The 22,690-nt window shown below is 40.6% G+C and overlaps 1 protein-coding gene across 1 annotated transcript in view; it reads right to left on the bottom strand.

The window, feature by feature from the left end:
- Positions 1–22,690, bottom strand: part of OSBP2 (oxysterol binding protein 2) — a 298,677-nt gene that overhangs the window by 130,032 nt on the left and 145,955 nt on the right. The window contains exon 3 of the mRNA XM_063454168.1: positions 1,586–1,836. Coding sequence (XP_063310238.1) covers positions 1,586–1,836 — 251 coding nt within the window. The remainder of the gene's footprint in view (positions 1–1,585; positions 1,837–22,690) is intronic.

Genomic DNA, 22,690 nt, shown 5'->3' on the forward strand with positions numbered 1-22,690 from the left:
AAAACAGATAAAAGAGGCGCTAATATTTTCTAAAACCCGGTGCAGCTAAAAATACCCAAGTGTAGTGTCACCTTTACACTTAAAGAATACAGTAAATAAAAAAAGGTACTTAGCGCTCACGGAAAGAGAAAAGTATATAGATTACCTTTTACATACAATATTTCAGGTAATCACATAAACAGGTCTTTCTTGACACCTATATATAAATAAATAAAACACACATAGTGTGACCTGTATATACAGTAAAAAAGTGAGAAACACGATATTCTTCAAACTCACAATTTTCGGAGCCTTTTATAAGTTGGCACTAAACTTATAGCGCTTATCGTCTCTTCCTTGAGACATAAAGTGTAAATCTTTCTGGTGGGTCCGCAGGAACTGGTAAACTCACAGCAAACTCCAACGTGGATTGAAAGATAATTTATTCAAACAAAAGTGTATATATATATATATATATATATACACACAAATGAAAGCAAAATTAGCACAACGCGTTTCAACCATAACAGGTCTTTTTCAAGTGCATCTATCTTAACAAATTAATTAAAAAAGCGTATATACCCTATAGTTAAAAAAAAATTTAACACATGAAAATATGATACCCAGTTATATATATATATATATATATATATATATATACACACAAATGTCACTCATTCTTTATCTTCCTTTTTTTTCCCTCTTGTTTTGGTACGTTTATTTTATGAACTGAGGGCAATTTGCCCTATCCTTAATGGACATTCCGCCCATCACCCACGTGATCCCTATTCCCGAAAACGTCCGATACGTCAAAGGAAATGACGTCACTTCTGCCGATCATGTGATCCGCGTCACAGGAAGTGACACGCCGGCGAGCCGAAATGAATGAAGACCGACATCTGGAGAACCGGACTGGACGGCCCTAATTAATAATCAACGAAGGACTTGGTAGACATGTTGGGGAGGTCTGGGGGAAGCAGGACATGGCCGGAAGTGCGGCCATATTTTGTTTGGCGTGACACTTACGGCTATGACCATATATGGGAGTGGGTGTTTTTTTATTTCATATGTGCAATCAATTATCCAATTTGTTTCCTGTTCCCCTTAGGGTATATAAGCTTTTTTTAATTCATTTGTTAAGATAGATGCACTTGAAAAAGACTTGTTATGGTTGAAACGCGTTGTGCTAATTTTGCTTTCATTTGTGTATATATATATATACTTTTTATTTTAATACAATTTGTTTGAATAAATTATCTTTCAATCCACGTTGGAGTTTGCTGTGAGTTTACCAGTTCCTGCGGACCCACCAGAAAGATTTACACTTTATGTCTCAAGGAAGAGACGATAAGCGCTATAAGTTTAGAGCCAACTTATAAAAGGCTCCAAAAATTGTGAGTTTGAAGAATATCGTGTTTCTCACTTTTTTACTGTATATACAGGTCACACTATGTGTGTTTTATTTATTTATATATAGGTGTCAAGAAAGACTTGAAGGTTAAACTTAAACTCATAAATAAAGACTTGAATGCTACTTTATGAACTAACCTGTAAAAGATCAAACAAAAGCTTAGAAATAATCAGAATTGAACAAATGATTACTTACATTGATCATTGCATTGGAAGTGATCCGGAAGAGAGTTGCCCTTTCATTCACAGATTTAATCTTCTCCCCACTCTCTATTGGCAGTTTAAGATTTTCCAGTTCACTCAGGGAGCGCTGAAGGGCTGCACCATGTTTAGCGATGAGGTCATTGCAAGTGCTCAGATCATCCAACTTGCTGGTTAGAGCCTTCAAGGAGCTGTGTAGCTCACTTTTATCAGACTGGGAGCTGGGCTCTTCATCTCCGGAGTCATCTGTAAAAGCAAAGACAGAAGTATTCTTTTGTGGAAATAATCAACATGTTTAATTACTTGGGAGGAACAGTCTATTTCACAAACTGATAAAAAATTTAAAGGGACACTAGAGTCACCAAAACAACTTTAGCTTATTGAAGCAGTTTTGATGTAAAGAGCATTTCCATGCAGTGTCACTGCTCAATTCTATGCCATTTAGGTGTTAAATCACTTTAGTCACCCTAGTCACACCTCCCTGCATGTGACTTGCACAGCCTTCATAAACACTGCCTGTAAAGAGTCAGCTAATGTTTATACTTCCTTCATTGCAAGTTATACTTAATTTAAAATGTATTATCCCCTGCACTGTTGATAGCTTGCTAGACCCCACAGAAGCATTGTGTGTATGATTAAAGTTCACTATAGAGAGCAGGCATTAAGAACATGTAAAGTAAGTTACATCTGATTGAAAGTGAAACCATTTTTTTTTTTTCATGCATGGTGTGTGAGTCACAGCCAAGTGACTAGGACTGCATGGACAGAAACAAAAGGGATTTAACTCCTAAATAGCAGAGATTTGAGCAGTGAGACTGCAGGATCATGATCTATACACTAAAACTGCTTCCTTAAGCTAAAGTTGTTTTGGTGACTATAGTGTCCCCTTAAGGTACATACACAGATTGTTCAATTTCTGATTTGGACATTTAAGAAGGTGCACAGCACACGCTGACAGTTGGTAATATTTACAGGTGCCAAGGCAGATAGGGTTCTACTCAGGCACCAAACACACCATCTACAGAATATTTATAAATCTGGCTATTGGTAGTGTTTTGACTTTTACTGCTACATCAGCAAAATATACATCTATTCCAATGCACTTTGTAATCTTGTGGTCAAAATGCTATATATTTTTATTTTTTTTTAACTCATTACTTGCTTTTATCAAGAATTAATATTGCCTTGCATGTACTCTTTAGATAGTACCTGGCATAACAAGGATTTATCACATACCTATCCATGCATTGGCAACTGCTAACAAGATTGCACACTGTGTGACAACCAATTACACAAAAACGCAGGCGCAGACTAAGTATGGACAAATATGGACACAAGCAGTTTTTTATTTTGTTATTGAATGAAGCTCATGCAAGAGTGTAAAGCTAGTAAAGAAGGGTGGCAAACATTAACAGCCTGTCCTATAGGTAGGATAGCTCCCATGGTGGAATGCCACTTTAATACCACAACTATTTCCATGACCATTATCAGTCTGGTCCTATCTGTTGACCCAGTCCAGATTCTCAATACCTGACAAGGTTTCTCTGCAGAGGACTTCCAGCAACCCAGCATAAAGAAAAACCTGTTTCAGATCCTCTTTTGGATACCATGCAACACAACAACCTATTACAACCTATTATGTTTTTACTGCTTTTCGTCAGCATAGCCTAGACCCAAAAGAACAGACAATGTGTTTTGTGCGGCATTTAAAGCATTGCTTTACTTTCCTACAGTTCATGTTTCATTGAAAGTAAAGTGTAATAAAATGGAAATGGTTTTTAGATTTGTGCGGTAGCTGTTTGTAATTGACACTCATTTAAGTCTATTGATGCTTGAATTCCCTTTTGTTTGTAAAAGAGAAACCCATTTACTGTCTGCCTCTAAACTGCATTCACAGAATGTAAATCTCGGAGGGAGAGGATAGAGCCATGATTCAGGCTTGGGACCTACAACCTGAAATATATGTTCACAATATACATTCAATCTGCCCCAGCACTAGCACTAGCACAGAGTAACATTCTCCACAAAATGAAGCCATATACAAACAAAGGTGTATATACACCATTTTTAGAGTTACCGAACAGACATTGCCTTCTGATTGATGAAATTAATGATAGGAAATTAAAGGAACACTATAGGGTCAGGAACACAAACATGTATTCCTGACCCTATGGTGTTAAAAACACCATCTAGACCACATGAAGACCCAGCACCCGCACCGGGACGTTCTCCCTCATTGCAGGACAATACATTACGGGACTGACACCCTGAATGAATAGTCTTGTACACCTCTAATCTCATAAGGAGGCGCTGCAAAAACACCCAGACGGCTCTCCGCCGTTTTTTCTATATTTCTTGTTTCCATAGTTTGTATTATTAGCATTTCTCTTTTTCGTTTTACCTTTTCCAATATGTTTTCGTATTTGTCTTAATTGCTGCCCTAGACACACCATGATAGGCCCTAAGGGGACGAACTCGGAACACTACTAATCTCCCAAACCCGAGAACGAAGCTCACTAAGCAGTCTCACTGCTTCATTAACGTCCGCACCCACATAGCTTACCGACAGAGACCAGGCCACAAGGAGGAGGTTCACTCCTTGGTCCCCACGCTGCACCCCCCCCCCCCCACCCTAGGGTTACAGGGGACACTAACCCACTTGACAGACCGCAAGCCTCTCGACCCTCCTCACCCCCCCCAATGACACTCTCCACGTAAGGTACCCAGTTAGACCCCACATACCAGATATGCGGACTGCCGTGTACTCTATAGACAACTAGATATGGCATACACTAGCAGCAGGAAGAACAGACACGACATTACTCAGACAACTCATTGCCCACTGCATATACTATGTCACCACTGTAAGGACACACAAGACGACTTCCCTGCATACCTTTAGGACTAACGTTTTAATTATTATTAAAAAAAAATGTGCAGACTACAAATTACCATGTCTTTGACCAATGTTGATTATTACTATGGCACTTGTTACAGCTAATATGGCATTTTCCAGCATGTAAGATATCGCATGAACATGAAAAAATAAAGAATTTAAAAAAAACCACAAAAAAAAACACCATCTAGTCCACCTAAATATAATAAAATCTAACCTTTATTCCAGGATGCTGCTGCTGGCTCTGCCATTGTTCCGGCTGACATCTTTAGAAGTGATCATCTCAGCCAATCACAAAGCATTGCCATAGGAAAAGCATTATAATGGCTGAGATTGCCAAGGAGGTGGGGGCAGGGGGCAAAGCAAAACACCACACTAGACAATCAGCATCTCCTCATAGAGATGCTTTGAATCAGTATATCTCTATAAGGAAAGTTCAGTGTCTCCATGCAGAGGGTGGAAACACTGAATGTCAGGAGGTACCTCTAGGTGAGCCAGTGGAGGCTAGGTTTTAATGTAAACACTGCCTTTTCTTTTAAAAGACAGTGTTTACTGCAGATTGCCTGTAGGGACTGGCTATACTCACCAGAACAACTTTAAGCTGTAGATGTTCTGGGGTGACTATAGTGTCCCTTTACCTATGATAGGAATTATTAAATACATTATATACAGAATTGGCAAAAAAAATAAGTTTTTTTTTCTTTCAACATTTTATTTATTAGCATACATGTCACGAGCTTGCTCCTCAACAAATCCACACAAAGAACTAATGTTAAAGATTATGGGTAATTATAGCAAATACCAATTCACATAAAAAATATTAATGGCTAAAGGTCAAGAAAAATGTAAGTTACAAACAGATTTACAATTCTAACCCCCTGCCTCTTACAAACATCAGACAGTCAAGAATTTATAGAAATGATGAGCACCAGGGTTTGAGCTCATAGAGACAGGGACTTGGAATGGAAAGCAACTCAAAGTAACAGACACGTACAGATATTTACAGACAAAATCTTCAAACAGCCTCAAAACTCAAGCTGCCCTTTTTTCTGTATTTTAAAGTGCCATAAGCCTTTGTAAAAAATAGTTGCATAAAATAAAGTTGTGCATGCAGTGTGCAAGTACCAAATGCACTAATTTCACTGCACTCTTCCTTCCCTGGAGAGACAAATTACAGACCATTGCATATAGCCCACTTCACTAATAATTGAGCTGGTATGTCACCAGCGACCACAATATGGCTGCTATTAGTTTTTAGATCAGTTCCATTGAACCTACTAAGCAATTTTCTGTTGGGAGCCTTTAAGGTAAATTTCTTTCACAGCTTTGAAAAGTAGCATGCACTAAAAAGAGCTACAACATATCAAAAATTGATTTACCAAGATTATTTCACTTTGAATGTGTAATTATTTCAACCAACTGCTGCATAAAAAAATATTTTGTTACCATTTTGTGATACTTATCCAGATTTATTATTATTATTATTTTTTTTTTAAAGCTCTCATCTTCATGTCAACAGTGATCCGTGGGTGAATCTCTCCTTTACTAACTTACATATAGTAGTAGCTTGTACAAACCTCAACAACAACAAAAAATTAAGTTAAGACCTTGGACATCAATATTACGTAAACATATAACAATGTCACGGAGCTCAACTCATTGTTAAAGGAGAAATTATAGGAACACTAAAGCAAGTGTCCTTGTCCCTTGTTATATAGGTGTCGTCCCTTCGTGTGCATGATACAAATAATTATTTTAAAATGTAAGTAAATAAAAAAAATAAAAGCTTTTTCCCTTTTTCCAGCAATGAGGCTCCCTGCGCTGCTTACCTCTCCTACTCCGGTGAAATCACGGAAGAGGCTTTGCTTTGCCAAATCCAATGCTTCATATCTAGGAACACGGGGGAACCGATGTGCATGCGCAGCGAGAGCTCTGTATGCTTAATCACAGGAAATCAATAAATCAATGCTTTCCTGTGGGGGCTTCCACACCACATGACCAAAAAAAAAAAAAAAACTTTCAAGGACAGGACCACTACATCCAGACCACTTCACTGAGTGAAGCGGCCTGGGTAACTTTACTGGTCCATTAATCTGAAAAATAATACATTTTGTTTGTTGGCTTATTCTATCTTCCAGTTTAGGATAAGTAAAAAAAAAAATGGTTTGCCACAAACCTTTTTGTATGTACTGAGGCTTTACTTGGTGAACATAGCAGCGTTTCATTGTATACCTTGTTATGATGATGAATGAATTGGCAGCATTTACCACGGTCCCAGTCCTGGCCCTATTCTAGTATCATTTCCTGGTGGAGACATACTTCCATATGTAAATCATTTGATGTCCTCCCACTACTGTAATGAAATCCACGAAGCCCCAAGTACAACTGTCATGTAATGACCCAATTCTTAACCAGTTTCCAGAGACAGCAGTAAAATGGTCAGGATCATGATGGCGAGACTCTAGGACAGCAGAATTACTGAATTCCCTAAACAGCAAGCAAAGCACTTTTTCCACCTGAAACATTTTTAGTATGCAGAACGCAGCTAATGAAGCTTTAAAATGTTTACTTTTACAAAACCACAAAATGCTGAATCAACTGATGCATGGAAAGCAATACATTGTTTTGATTGCAGTTGAAGCTTTTGGAGATTAATGGTCAGAGATTAAACCAATTAAAATGGTACTGGGAATTGTAAATACACACAGGGAATTTAGAATATAAGCAAGGCACAAACACACAGCTGGTTTAGATATTTGGTAGATATATATATATATATATACACACACACACACACACACATATATATATATATATACATATAATATATATATATATATATATATATATATATATATATACACACACACACACACATTAAGATAGATAGATAGATAGATAGATAGATAGATAGATAAATAGACAGACATTCATATAAAATCTCCCATGATTCCCTGCCAGTTTTGGCCATTCCCTCATCCCAAATCTAAATTGAATACATTAGAAACTAGAGTTATGCCTGTGAGAACACCCCCATGTCTGGTTAAGTATAAAGTTCAATTTTGGGAAGAAAAAAACAAACAAAATATAAACAAAAATCAGTGGAATCATTACTATGGAAACAAATAAGATATTCCTGCTGGAGCTCCATTTTTTCGAGCTTTGCCCACAGTTGTTCCTGTAACTATGATTTATAATGAATGATTTGCATATTAATTTATCAAATATATCTACACTATCTTAAAATACAAGTAGAATATTAAGAGCAGCGTTATATGTCACACCAACTGTCTCAAATGTTGGTGCCTTGTCTTCTTCTGTATCCCTCTTGTCTGAGACAGCAAAGACACTCATAAACAAACTGCCAACATGCTTGTACTTGTGATGGAATGAGGAAGCAAATGTGCCACAGGTAATGTAGAGCTCTGCTTACCTTCATAGCACCTTGCACACACACAGTTTTTGTCTGTAATATGCTTGACATGCCTATTTAAAGTCAAAGCCATCACTTCTAGAGTAATCAAGCAACTACGTTAGAAGGTATACAGTACAATAACACTGTCAAATAATATTTATTTGTTTGAGTATTATATTTTCACCGTATTCTATTCATTTTGCAGTTCTTCTCTGCACTTTTCCAGTTCTATGTACGTTACTTTAATATTGGTGCCTTCAACTGCATTTGGGAGTCATATGATAGATTTATATGAAATAAAATATACTTCCATCATGCTAAATAATACCCTTGCTGCATACACAACAGCACCTAATTTAAATACATTGAGGGAATCAACACAGTAAAGGAGGAGACTATATTTAAAAGAAAAAATACTACCACAACAAGAGGACATAGTCTTAAATTAGAGGGACAAAGGTTTAAAAATAATATCAGGAAGTATTACTTTACTGATAGGGTAGTGGATGCATGGAATAGCCTTCCAGCTGAAGTGGTAAAGGTTAACACAGTAAAGGAGTTTAAGCATGCGTGAGATAGGCTATCCTAACTATAAGATAAGGCCAGGGACTAAAGAAAGTATTTAGAAAATTGGGCAGACTAGATGGGCCGAATGGTTCTTATCTGCCGTCACATTCTATGTTTCTATGCTTTACAGCTGCTGACTGGTATTGTACACCGCTACCTAATTTGTTATCTATAGTTGTTGCATAGTCACTCATATTTAGCAATATTCCTAACGCAATAAAGGTTCAGGGCATTTGTCATGTGTTTATTCCTCATCCCAAAATACATCATTTTGCATTTATCTATTATATATTATTAAAATGCCTCTGCCATTTGTCCGCCCAGTCCCCTAATTAATCCAAAACCCTCTGCAGAGAAGTAATATCCTGTTTAAAATGCATTACCGTGCTTAGTTTTATATTATCTGGAAATACTGATATTTGACTTTTGATGCCCATGCCAACATCTCAAACTAACAAATTAAATTGTCTTCAAATCCTTAGCTAAAAAAAAATAAAGGAAAGGTCAGCATCAAAAACAACATTTAACTACCCACGCAAATTCTGGTTTCATGAAAAAGTATGCGCCATAAATATATACTAAGATATAAACGTCCAGGGAAGCCCAGACATCACATTACATTCCAAGCTGCAGTGTGACTGCCATGCAGCAAAGTGTTGATGACATAATTTTTTTTAAATGTTAGTAACTATGAGTCACTGCGTTTTATGATCAATAGCACTTTTTTTAACCTGGTATTCTGGTTGCATATTTAGAAATGAATAGGCCATTAAAGCACTATTAATTACCTGGGAATAGTTTAATTGGGAGCTGTGAATACAGATATTAAAGCAAAGAAAAAGCACCCGTGGAGGAACAGACCATGACCTTTTAAATGCTGTCAGTTCTTCAACAAACATGACCCAGAGAGCAGATGTAACAGGACAGCTAAGCATGTGATACTTCACAATGCCTCCGGGGAAAAGCATTATCTGAACTGCTGATTTATTCTTATTAATATGGAGAAGGGAAAAGCATATACTAAGGCTGGGCACATTTTTATATACGAGATGAAAAATATTTAAACAAGAGATTATATTGGGCAAATTGTTAGCTAACATAACATATAGATTGTGTGTTTTAGAGGTACAAGGCTAGATCAAGTTATAACGGTCACAATGCAAGTGCCAGAATAAGTGATTTGGTACTAGGATACATCTAGCCATCCAACGTGAGGACAAAAAAAAAACTTATAGAAAAGCAGTTATACGATACCATGTAGCTGGCCTTATCTTCATATGCTGTACATGTGAAACACAATTCCTCAATTTTGATACAGATCGTTTACAGAAAAAAAAAATATACAGCAACAGATGAGGCAAGAAAGGACTGTGTGAGTACCCATTTATTACTGTAGCAGCAATAGTCCCAAAGGTTTCAGATGGCACGGAAACATCATTCTTGGCAATACTTAAATCAATCTAAAGTCACTTTTATCAGGGATCTACTTCTCAATTATCTTTTTCATATATGCTGCACATTCAGAGATTAACCCCTTTGCTGCCAGAAAGGTAATTCCACCTCTGGCAGTCTAGAACAAGAGTTCGGGGTGGTTGATGTCAACTCTGTGCATATTAGACATCTGACCAGTGGTGGAACTACTGCCGGTTAGACAGCACCCAGGCCTGCATGTCTTGAGGGCCCATCGCGTGACCCATAGTTAGGGTCACCCGATGGGTATTATTTCTTTATTCTCGAACAGCGGCCTGGTTGCATGTCGCAGCCCTTTAAAAGCCAGACCCAATGCTAGGAGGATGTAACAGTGGATCCCGGTTATTCCTTGCACTGGATGATCCCTGTCAGTCCATTGATTAAAGTTTTACATTTAGTATTAGAAAATAATACAATATGAGTTAACTATTAGAAAACCATTGCAAACATTAGACAGCCTCAAATACTATTGGGAAAAGTGAGAGAAAGACATAAAACGGAAATATTCCATATGAGACTTACTTTGCCTATATATTGTTGATTTGGATAATCCAAGACCCAGCCCATTACCTTGTGCCCGCTGTACTGGACATTTCGTTCATATAGGTCTCCTTTCATTCTTTTGAGTTACTCTATCGATCACTGCTGTATTGTAAAGAGGACATCCTGGGCTTTCCAGTGATATGTCATGTGATAGGCTGCAATGCTGGGAACTTCCTCTTCCTTTTCCTTTTCATAAAAATGGATGGCATATTGGAAGACAATTTTGTTCCTCAGTTCCCAGGAGGAGATGATTTTTGTTTTATTGTTAGTGCTTAACTATGTTTTAAAGGATGGATACCCTACCCTTAATCCCTTCCCTCAGTTTTATTTTGGATTTATTTTATTTGATAACTGACTTCTCGCACATGAAATATCATAACATGTACAAACTATGGTTTTATTAGGCTATTTGCAGTCATGTATCGTGTTATCCATTCAGTGAATGTTCTATTTAGAACATTCTTCTTAAAACACTTCGAAAACAAAATATTTGAAAAAAATTAAAATAAAGGTGTGTGAAAAGAGGCTTTTTCATCCACATTAATGATAATCAATAATCTGTAATTGTGTTTAGAGTTGGAAATAAATCAAGTATTAAAATGCAGTGTAATGCTACTATGTTTTGCTGTAAAGCATGAATTCCATAACTTTATATTTATACTCCGTGTGCACTTGGAAAGGAGAAAAGGTTGTCATGGTAACTGGAGGCTATATTTAGTTGGATGACATAATTTCATCTTCTTACTGAACAAAGAAATATCTGTTGGTACCAGGTATCGGCCTGTGCTGAAGTGACAAATGAATAAAGTCACGACAGGGTGGACTTAGTAAATGCAGATAATACTAGATTCTAAGTATTCTAAATATAAAGGGAAAATAACAAAACTTGACATGGCCAGATTTATACAATGAAATGATTTAACCATTACAAGCGGTTAACCTTTACTGGTTAATGATAAATGTTATGTATACAAATATTTTTGCTTAGGCTACACAAGTGGATGTGAAAATAAAACTAGTGGTCAAAATTAGGCCCCTGAACATTGACAGGGCTATATGCTAAACTCTCGATTTCAACATATTGGATCTGAAAAATTCTCTAACTCTGCTAAAGTTAAGACAGGGATACATTTGCCTCCGTATTACCGCTTGGATTTACTTAGCAAAAAATTCAGAGAGTTTTATGAATGTGTGTCTCACCCTGTGCACTCCCATAGTCTCTCCATTTGTCATAGTGCAGAAGCTGTGTGTCATGTCTGTGCAATGAGTATTGACTGTGCTTGGTGTGTGCCGACACTGCGTAGTGTGATAGCTGCATGAAATGTGCGTGTGGGTTGTCCTGGCTGTATGTAGTGTGTGTGTGGTTTGTACTGGCTGAATGGCTGTATGTAAAGTATGTGATGACTGTATGTGATGTGCTGTTGTAAGCATAGGCGTGCGCAGCCTATTGCATTAGGGTGTGCACCCTAAAGCACAAACACACACCACATGTATATGTATATATATATATATATAAATATATATATATATATATACACACACACACACACACACACACACACATATATACATACACTGCTGTGTGTGTGTGTGTGTGCTGTTAGTGTGCTGTGTGAGGGTGGTGTGTGTAAGGGTGCTGCTGTGTGTGTGTGTATGTGTGAGGGTGCTGGTAGTGTGCTATGTGGGTGAGGGTGTTTGTGTGTGTGTGTGTGAGGGTGCTGTTTGTGTGTGTGTGTGTGTGTGTGTGAGGGTGCTGTTTGTGTGTGTGTGTGTGTGTGAGGGTGCTGTTTGTGTGTGTGTGTGTTAGGGTCCTGTTAGTGTGCTGTGTGAGGGTGCTGTGTGTGTGAGGGTGCTGTTTGTGTGATGTGTGTGTGATGGTGCTGTGTGTGTGAGGGTGCTGTTTGTGTGATGTGTGTGGGTGTCATGTATTTCTGAGGGTGCTGTTTGTGTGTGTGTGTTTGCGAGGGTGTTGTTAGTGTGCTGTGTGTGAGGGTGTTGTGTGTTTGTAAAGGTGCTGTGTGTGTTTGTGAGGGTGCGGTTAGTGTACTGTGTGTGTACTGTATGTGTGTGGGTGCTGTGTGTGAGGGTGCTGTGTGTGTGCTGTTTGTGTGAGAGTGCTGTATGTCTGTAGGTGCTTTTTGTGTGTGGGTGCTGTATGTGTGTGTGTGTGCGGTATGTTTGGACAGATTGTGGAGGTGGGGGCAGATTAGTAAATATCCCCCCTCCCTTCTTACCTTATGTAGGGAGGGGGGATCCTTGCTGCCATGTGCCATACCTGGTGGTCCAGTGGAGAGTGAACTCTAGCCTGCGGGGCTAGAGTTAACTCTCGTGAGATCTGAGCGTTGCCGCGGCAACGCTCAGATCTCGCCAGAGGAACCTGGCGGAGCTGCTGTCTAGAGCTCCCCGGGTCCTCTCCTGCCTCCCTTCATGCTGCTGTGGGCCGGTGAGGTAGATCTCACGCCGGCCCATGGAGGCTTAGAGCAGAGCCGACACTCAGCGCCGGTTCTGCGTGAGCTGACAGGGGAGAATAAAGTCCTGGGGAATAAAGTGTGGGAACCAAGATTCCCACCCCCCAAAAAAAAAAATATACACTCCAGTGTGTGTGTGTGTGTGTGTGTGTGTGTGTATATATATATATATATATATATATATACACACACACACACACACTGACACGCATACTCAAACACACACACATACACACACACACTCATACATTCATAGACACACACATTCACAGACACACTCATACATTCACAGACACACATATTCACAGACACACATATTCACATACACTGACACACATACACATTCACAGACACACATTCACAGATACACATACACACACACATTCACAGACACACACATTCACATACACACACACATACACACACACACACTCAAAGACACACACACACACATACACAGTCAAAGACACACACACACACACAGACACACACACAAACACAGTCACAGTCACACACACACACAGACACACACACACACACACTATTATTTTTTTAAATAAAAAAATGTCCACCCAGCCTCCCTACCTGGAGTGCTGGCGTGGACTTGTCCCTGGGGTCCAGTGGGTCGGGCGGCTCTCTCAATATCAGCCACGGCGAGGGAGCTGTGAGCTCTCTGCTCCCTCTCGCCGCGCGGGCTGTCTGCTGTAGCGTCATATTCCGGCTCCCAGCATCAGCAAGCGGCGAGAGGGAGCAGAAAGCTCTCGCTGCGGCTGATATTGAGAGAGCCGACCAGGGGGGGTCCATAACCTCTTGCCCCCGCCCCCTCCCATCCATGACAGGGGGGACATGGGGGGAGGAAGGGGGGCGCTGAGTGCCTGCAGGAACAGCGTTCCTGCACAAAAAAAGTGCAGGAACTCCGTTCCTGCAGGGCTCAATCCATAGGCGTGCCGCGGGGATTAGGGTGTGCCCAGGCACACCCGGCACACCCCGTGCGCACGCCTATGGTTGTAAGTTATGTTTGTGCTGGCTGTATATGTGTATAAGGGTGTACTTGTGTGAAATGTGTGCTGGATTTATGTGATGTGTATCAGGGTGTACTGGCTCTATCAAATGTGTGTCTGTGTACTGTCTATATACGATGTGTATGGGGGATGTACTGGCTGTATGCAGTGTATATAAAGGGTGTACTGGCTGTAATGTAATGCAGGTTTGTGTGTGTGTGTGCATACTTCATGTGATATGTGTGGTGCTCTGTTTAGCCCTTCTCCTGCTTGAATTTCTTTAAGCCTATGGTCCCTGCTAGTTATATGGGGAAGGGGGGGAAACATACTCACATTCACTTTGCCAGGTTGCATAAGGTTTGCACCTCTGGTGGTTGCAAAGCTGGGTAATGGTTCCCTAATAGTTCGGTACTCAGATAGTCAGAGCTGGAAACACCACAAGGCTGCGCTCTGACTAGAGATCACTAGACTGCAAGGAAGCCATTACGGAGGTGTGCACCCACCTGAGGTGCAAAGTTAATGCTGCTAGCTCTGATCTTCCCTCACCAAGGTAGCCAACGTCAGGGCTAAAACAAAAAAACAAACAAAAAAAAATGCCTGCCTGGCACCATGAACTGTAGGTCAGCCAGTGAATGCACACCAGGCTGCCAATCAAGCAGGCCATCCCACTGAGGGCAGGCCATGCAGGCAGATTTTACTGCAGGGTCCTAGGGCACTGATAGCACAAACTTGTCTGAGTGTTAATTTCGGTCATACGACATGACCATTAAGTTCAAATTTTGCATACCTGTTTAAGAAGCACAGGTCCACTCCCTATTGTAAAACACTTTGGATAATGCCAATTCCTGGTGAAACACAAGTGTACTAACATATTGTTTTATACATTTTTAAACATTATTTTATTGTTGGTGGGGATAAGTACCACCTGCGCCTATTGGACTGAGCAAACTGTACGTTGCCCTACCCTATATGTGTAATATTTTAATTTGTTTTTACACTCGTACAATCTACAAACATAAAGAATAGAGCATAAATAGAGTAGAACAGTCTTTAAAACTGCTATTGGTTTTAACATACTGGTTGAACTCTCAAGATGACAATAACAATAGGCATCAAACCCATCAACAATTGCCAGGGAGCAAAGAAAAACAATTCTGTAGTAAAGTGCTCATGCAGAATAAGGTTAAATTTCCATCTTAACCGCAAGATGTGTGGGACAAGTTAAAGTAAATAAACATATACAACCAAATCAATAATAAACAAAACAAGACAACCCTACACGTTTCGTCTGGAGAACCAGACTTCTTCAGCGGTAAACAGCCTTTAGGTAAGTGTATCATAAAAAACATTCACAATCAAAAAGAGTATAAATATCCTTAGAGTTGTCACGGCTAGTAATGAGGTCCAGCACGCAGAAACTATGTAAACATATACATAAGTAAGAAAAAGAAAATAACAGGATAGAGCGTAAACCGGACCTTAGAATGGCCGGACTAATACGCTAGAGGTCAAAGGGAAAGCCGAGGTCAAGGAAGCCAGAAAATACTCAATAACGATTAAACAAGCCAAGTCAGGGAAACCAGAGATAAGAATAACCAGGGAAACGCCAAGGATCAGGATACCAGAAACACGAAAATAGCACTTTCAGGAAACCAGGAAACTGAAACCACGACATGGCAAAGTACTGGGGTGAATTAGGGGTTTAAATACCCCTCTCTAAGCTATGATTGGTCAGAGGGCGACCTCTGACCCCAGAACGTGCGTGTGCGTTGACGTCGTGACGTCACGCACACGTTAGTATAATTCTCGGGGGCGGGGCTATCCATAGACGCGACCACGTGGTCGGCGCCATATTGGACTCGGGCGTGATGCCCGGAAGAACTATGTGCGCGGTTCCCGGCTCGCCGACGAGCAGGTAAGCTTGTGTAGTCGGTGCGGTCGTGCCGGTCGGGCACGACCGTGAGGCTCGGCGGGCCGGTGACCGCAACAAGAGTCCTCCTCCCGGATAACCTTCAGCCAATCCAGGAGGTGCAGCTGTATGGAATCTAGGTAATGATGTTTTGCGTCCGGTGTCTTAGGTGGAACACATATGTCGGGCGTCTTCCTTCCGTCCTTCATTGATGATGTTATTCTGCGCTTCAGAGCATGTGTGCCTTCCGTCAAGCGTATTTATGATGTCACTGGAAGTTCTTCATAGTGGGTTCCACCTTCTGTCACTCCGCTATTCTCTTCCAACCAAGTCCAAATAAGCCATAAATTGGCCAAAATCCACAGGCTTTGAGTCTCAATATGAATAAAGATACATGAAAAAAACGAAGAAAAAAACAACTCATATAGTACACATCATAAAACAATAGAATAGCTCCTATAAAAATCTTTAAAAAAAAATTAATAAAAAGTTATTGAATGTTATTTAAAAGGGGGTAACAACAAAATACATACCTAAAAATGAACTCAACGACCAAACACTGCTGCCTGTGTTCATGCGAACAAGATGGCCGCCACCTCGTGGTCATCCATTGGAAATGCGGCCACCCAGACGAACACTTAGAACACTGTGGTGGAATTTGTTACAAAGTAGCAATTAGGCTTAACAAGCTCCCGGGTGGTCTCTGGTTTGTGCGGCTTGTCTGGTTCCTGAACCATACAGTCCAAAATAAACGAACGGAGACTTTTACATTACATTTTACAGAGTCCATAGTCTGTGGGCAGGAGGCTGGAATGCAGGCTCCTCCAGGAGCTTTTGGCAAACTCACTTGGAAAGGGGAGTTTGTCAAACTACTAAACAAATGAAATATCATAATTAATAATAAGGCCTTTTGAAGTTTTATTATATAAATTCATTATATTATACATTTTATGTGCGGCCCAAGACAATTCCTCCTCACGCAATGTGGCCTAAGAGCCAAAACGTTGGACAACCATGCTCTGAATTGTAAGCTTGTTTGAGCACAGTCATGCTTAGCCTATTGTTCCTGTCAATTTAGTTTGTTTCATTTGCTGTTAAATTAGCCCCTTTATATTATTGTAAAGCACTGCGGAACAAGTTGCTGCTATATAAATGCCAATAATAATAGCACCGTAAACACGGAAAATGCCTCCCAAAATTTTAAATTGGCAAAGAGGGACACTTACAGGGTTGTGAGGTGTCACTGGAGCACGGCAGGCAGGGCTGTTCTGAGAAATGTTAGGGGACTTACTAATAAGAGTTTATACAACTAAAATGCAATTTAGAAAAAGAGCAATGTATCATATTTACATAGACTGATTTATTTCATTGATTGCAATTAAAAATACGCATAACTATGAATAGTATTACTGTGGAGCTTTGTTATGCACACCCATAATATGGAGCTAATGGTAAAGAGGGACATTAAGACAGAAAAGAGGTCCCTCTTAAATAAGAATACTTGGAAGATATGCACATAGTAAAAACATGGATGTATTCATTCACAAAAACACCTCTTCCTGATGTATTTTAACGAATGACACATTGGTCCCCAGAGCATGATTCTATGAAAGCGATTTAGGGATGAGGAAACTTCCACGTATTCTCACGGTGGAAGGAGATGTCGGAGAGTATAAAAGAGGCTGAGTGATAAAATGTGAGCATTATGCACATGGCAACTACTCATGAATACTAATGTAAAAGGGGAGGAATTCATTAAACTGAATGAAAACAGAATCCATTCTATTTTTATGCTGTTTTCTTCCATGTGTGAATACGTGAGAATTATACATATATTCGTCAACAACATTAAACAATGCTATGGTTTAAGAATTTGGCAAGGAATAAAAATGACTGTGCTCAGGAGAAATAAAAAAAAAGCAAACCAATATTACCTTCTCTGGGTGTGACTGATCAAGGAGATTTTTTTTTCTTTTTAAACCACCTCATACTAACCTGCTATATATAGGAGAATTCTTCGGAGATTCACAATAATATAACTCACAGTGTGGTGAATGCGTATATTAGGGATGCACTGAAATTTCGGCCGAAAATGAGCCTATCCCATTTAGTCCGAAAACAGGTCAAATCTCCCGAAAATCGGGTAGAGTGACTTGAGACGGGGCCCGGCGGCTTGCCCTGTGTGCCTCGGGTGCAAGGCCCCTTCCCTCTGCCCGGTGTGAGCTGCAGAATGTGCTGTATCTCGTGATCTCTTGCCAATCAGAATGTTGCCGCAGGTTACCACAGCAACGCTCTGACTTCTGGATATCGCGAGAGACAGCAGAGTCTGCAGCTCACACCTGGCGGAGCTGCAGACTGGAGAGAAATCCCACCGGACCACCAGGGAGCCGGGACACTGAACCATCAGGGAAAGAAAAAAAGAGAAAAGAAAAAAAATAGGTATTTCTAACCTCCCTCCCTCACTGTCAACCCCTCCCTCAGTCACTGTCACCCCCTCCCACAGTCACTCTGCCACCAGTCACCCCCTCCCTCAGTCACTCTGCCACCATTCACCCCCTCCCTCAGTCACTCTGTCACCCCCTCCCTCAGTCACTGTCGCCAGTCACCCCCTCCCTCAGTCACTCTGTCAAGTCACCTCCTCCCTCCCATACTCTGCCACTTGGCACCCCCTCCCTTACTAATTCACCCCTTCACTCTGCCACCAGTCACCCCCTCACTCTGCCACCCTCTCACTCACTCTGCCACCCTCTCACTCACTCTGCCACCTGTCACCCCCTCCTCCCCACATTCTGCCACCTGTCACTCCCTCTCTCCCACGCTCTGTCACTTGTCACCCCCTCACTCTCCTATCCCTATCCCACCCCACACTATGTGTCCTACCCCTACTACATAACTATCACCCCACACTATGTGCCTTACACCCCTATCACACCCCACACTATGTGCCCTACACACACTACATCCCTAGTCCACCCCACACCATGTACCTTACACACTCTACAGAACCTACAAACATACAAACTTTATCCCTATCCCACACCGTGTTCCCTACACACACTACATAACCTACACACTACATCTCTATACTGCACCACACCATGTTCCCTACACACACTATATAACCTACACACATACACACGACATCCCTTTCCCACACCTCACTATATTCCTTACACACACTACATAACCTACACACATACACATGACATCCCTTTCCCACACCTCACTATATTCCCTACACACACTACATAACCTACACACATACACACAACATCCCTTTCCCACACCTCACTATATTCCATACACACACACTACATAACCTACACACATACACACAACATCCCTTTCCCACACCTCACTATATTCCCTACACACACTACATAACCTACACACATACAAACAACATCCCTTTCCCACACCTCACTCTATTCCATACACACACCACATAACCTACACAAATCATTTGGGGGAATAGTAATTTTTGGTTTCAGTTTTCGGCCAAGGGTATGCTGAATTTTCGGTTTCGGTTCCAAATTTTCATTTCAGTGTATATGAATCACAAATCATAACAAATATTACATAAATATATGGTGAGTTTTATAACTGAGGAGATTTGTTATTCAAATATCCACACAGCTCTATAGCAATAGATACTGAAATACAAGGGCATATGTGGCAATACTTCTGAATTAGCCAGGACATTCTTATGTTTTGGGGTACTGTTCCAGCGAATTTAGTTACAGGAGACCCAGCATTTCGAAATCTACCGGTATATAGATTGCTTCAGCAGTGCTACAGGGTAGAAACACTCCCTAGAACAGGAGTAGGCAACCTTCTTCACTCCAGATGTTTTGGACTACATTTCTCGTGATGCCTTGCCAGCATTATGGCTGTAAAAGCATTGTGGAAATGCAGTCCAAAATATCTGGAGTGCCAAAGGTTGCCTACTCCTGCCCTAGAACATCCTCTCCTGCTCTCTTCCCTGCCCACCACTGACCCGGAAGGTGGGCAGTATCAGTTAGAAGGTATGAAAGGGTTATTTGGTAAATTGAAAATTGTTGAGAATTCAAAGTAAATTTCAAATTTAAAGCCAAAGTAACCAAACTGGAAGCATAGGTGAACATTTTCCATGACACCTGACATGGCCTTAATTTGGAATTATTATACATCTCCCAATGAGCAGTTTGCACAATTCATCACAGAATTCCACATCCATACAACTCAATACATGGTAATTTACTAAAGTGATAATATTTGGGAATTGAAAGATAATTTTTTATTTAACACCACAATAGCCAAACTAAAAGCATACTTGACTTGGAGAATTTCTCTACCTTTCCAAGACAATTTTGGCATTCAATCTGAAATTCACTTTTAGTTCCCAACAATTCTCACGTATAATAATATTTCTGTTAGAAATATGCATATCACAGAGCTTTACAACAATAAATTCACAGTAATGTACGGTGAGTTTTATTGCGGTGGAAATGTGTGATTTATGTATCCCATGGCTATAAAACATTAAGTATATTACTGCAAGTTTTATTTATGTGGAGCTGTTTAATTGACCATAGTAGGCAAACTAATATATAGTGCACATATGTAAACCACAGAACTCCACAGCAATAAAACACACGGTAATGTGCAGCAGGTTAATTAATTTCTGAACTCCCAGATTAATGTGTTTCAAATGTAATAAATTATTGGCGCAAACATTGCACCCTCACGGCCCCATGGGTCTGGCTCCTCGAGCATATACCACACACACACTTCCCTATTGTAATCCGGCCCAGGGCGAATCACACCTAAGATGCTTGCAAAACACAAGAGTCACAGGTCACAGTCCCTTCTTTAATATTCCCTAACGACTGGCTACCACTCACTGCCATACCTGCCAACACCCAGCTAGTCAGGACTTCTTCCCTCACACATTATTTTGATTCATCTAAAACAAGTTGCTACACAAACATAAAGGCAGAGGCTCTATGAGCAGGGATACACTTCTAACAAATTATACGTCTGTCTTACCTTCTGCCCCTTTCAGCCACACATACTGCTAGACTGTAAATTTGCAAGTGGAGAGAACTCGAATTTCGCACTGAACCACTGGGGAAGCCTTCATTGTGCATCTCCTTGTGGACCACCAGTGATAAGGATTACAGCTCCTGTCTCCCCACTACAGCTCCTAACTACCTACAGCTTTTTTCACCACTGAAGCCTCTATTCCCCCTCACTATAGTCCCTAACCACCCAAATACAGCCCCAGTCTCCCACTTCAAAAATCGTACTCCCCATTACAGATGATAACTCTCCACAGCCTCCATCTCATCACAGTCTATGGACCAGAAACTACCTCCCCTACTCATTAAGAGCCCATATTCTATCACTACAATTACTATGACCCAATTCTAGCCCGACGACACAGCACCTATTCTCTCTCACTACAGCCCCTATCCCCCACTATAAAACATTATATTCCCCACTACAACCCCTATTTCCCCATTACAGCCCCTAACTACAGCTCCTGTCTCCCCCTTCCCCCCCCCCCACTACAACCCCTCTTAACACATTACAGCCTCTAAGACCTAACTCCAGCTCCTGTCCCCACTATTACAGCCCTTATATAAAACTACAACCCCTACCTACCCCCACACTTCAACTTCTATCTCCCCACAACCCCTTTTCTCCACTACAGCCCATAGACAGCCATGCTTTTCAAGGAAGGGTAATGTAGAAAGATGCTGGGGGAGCACGTGGGGGGGAAAGGTTAAGGCAGGTGATGGAGGCAGAGGCAGGAAGGGTGGGGGCATCAGTAGAATCTTGCTCAGGGCACAATTAATATTAAAGATGGTCCTTACCACATTGTACTTGTGTGTATGCAAGTAAAATATATGTACATGTTCTGGTCTGCTCTTTGGTGGATTGACACCTTTGGGGGTGGGGGGCTATGCAGATCTGAATATCATGATAAATCAGCCGGGTACCAGAGACTGCAGTATTGGCTATGCAACTGACAGCGTGACTGTCTTAGCTTAGAAAAGATACTTGGAAAGATGTACAAGGGATTCAGTCGAGATGTATTTGTTGTATTTATATTTAGTATTTAGTATTTTAATCTGATGTTTTAGGAGATGTTAAATGCCAAATCCCAAACTTGCCTCTGAATTGACAAATAATGATGCAACACCTTTACAAATATGAAAAAATATAACAGAAATGCAAGAATTCTCGTAAGCTAAATTCAGATTATTTCTCAGCATTATAATACAAGCGATCCGACAAAACAAACAAACTTCAACCTGAACAAGCTATTAAACAAATATCTATATTCTTGTTAAGAACTTTGGCTGGGACAAAGTAGGAGAGACAGCAGAGAAGCTTCTGCGTTTTGTGGCTTAGCGGCACTTCAGAGACATCTGAAGCTAAGTTGACATTTTTTCCCCACATGCTCGTATTATAAGTTTAAAGGACCAATAAAATCACCAAGACCACTTCATCTCAATCAAGTGGTCTGGGTGCAGTTTCCCTATAACTTTAACCCTGCAATGTAAAACACTGCCGTTTTGAAGAAATTTTAACATTTAACATTGTTGGTTAAATAGACCTCCTAGCAGTATTTGATAGGAGGAGCATGGTGTTTGGCATTGCATGTGTATTTTGAATCCAATGCTTATCTATGAGAAAAATTGGATTGGTTGATATAGGGGTCTTCGGAAGTTGAGTGGGTGGCTGAGGCGGAGAAGTCTTGACACTGGAAATGAGGGGAGATATTTGTACGGTATATTTAACGTTTTGCTTTTTTCCCCGAGGGGAGTGGACAGTGGTCTCAAT

This window comes from Pelobates fuscus, chromosome 5 (genome assembly GCF_036172605.1).
Source record: "Pelobates fuscus isolate aPelFus1 chromosome 5, aPelFus1.pri, whole genome shotgun sequence".
Lineage (NCBI taxonomy): Eukaryota > Metazoa > Chordata > Amphibia > Anura > Pelobatidae > Pelobates > Pelobates fuscus.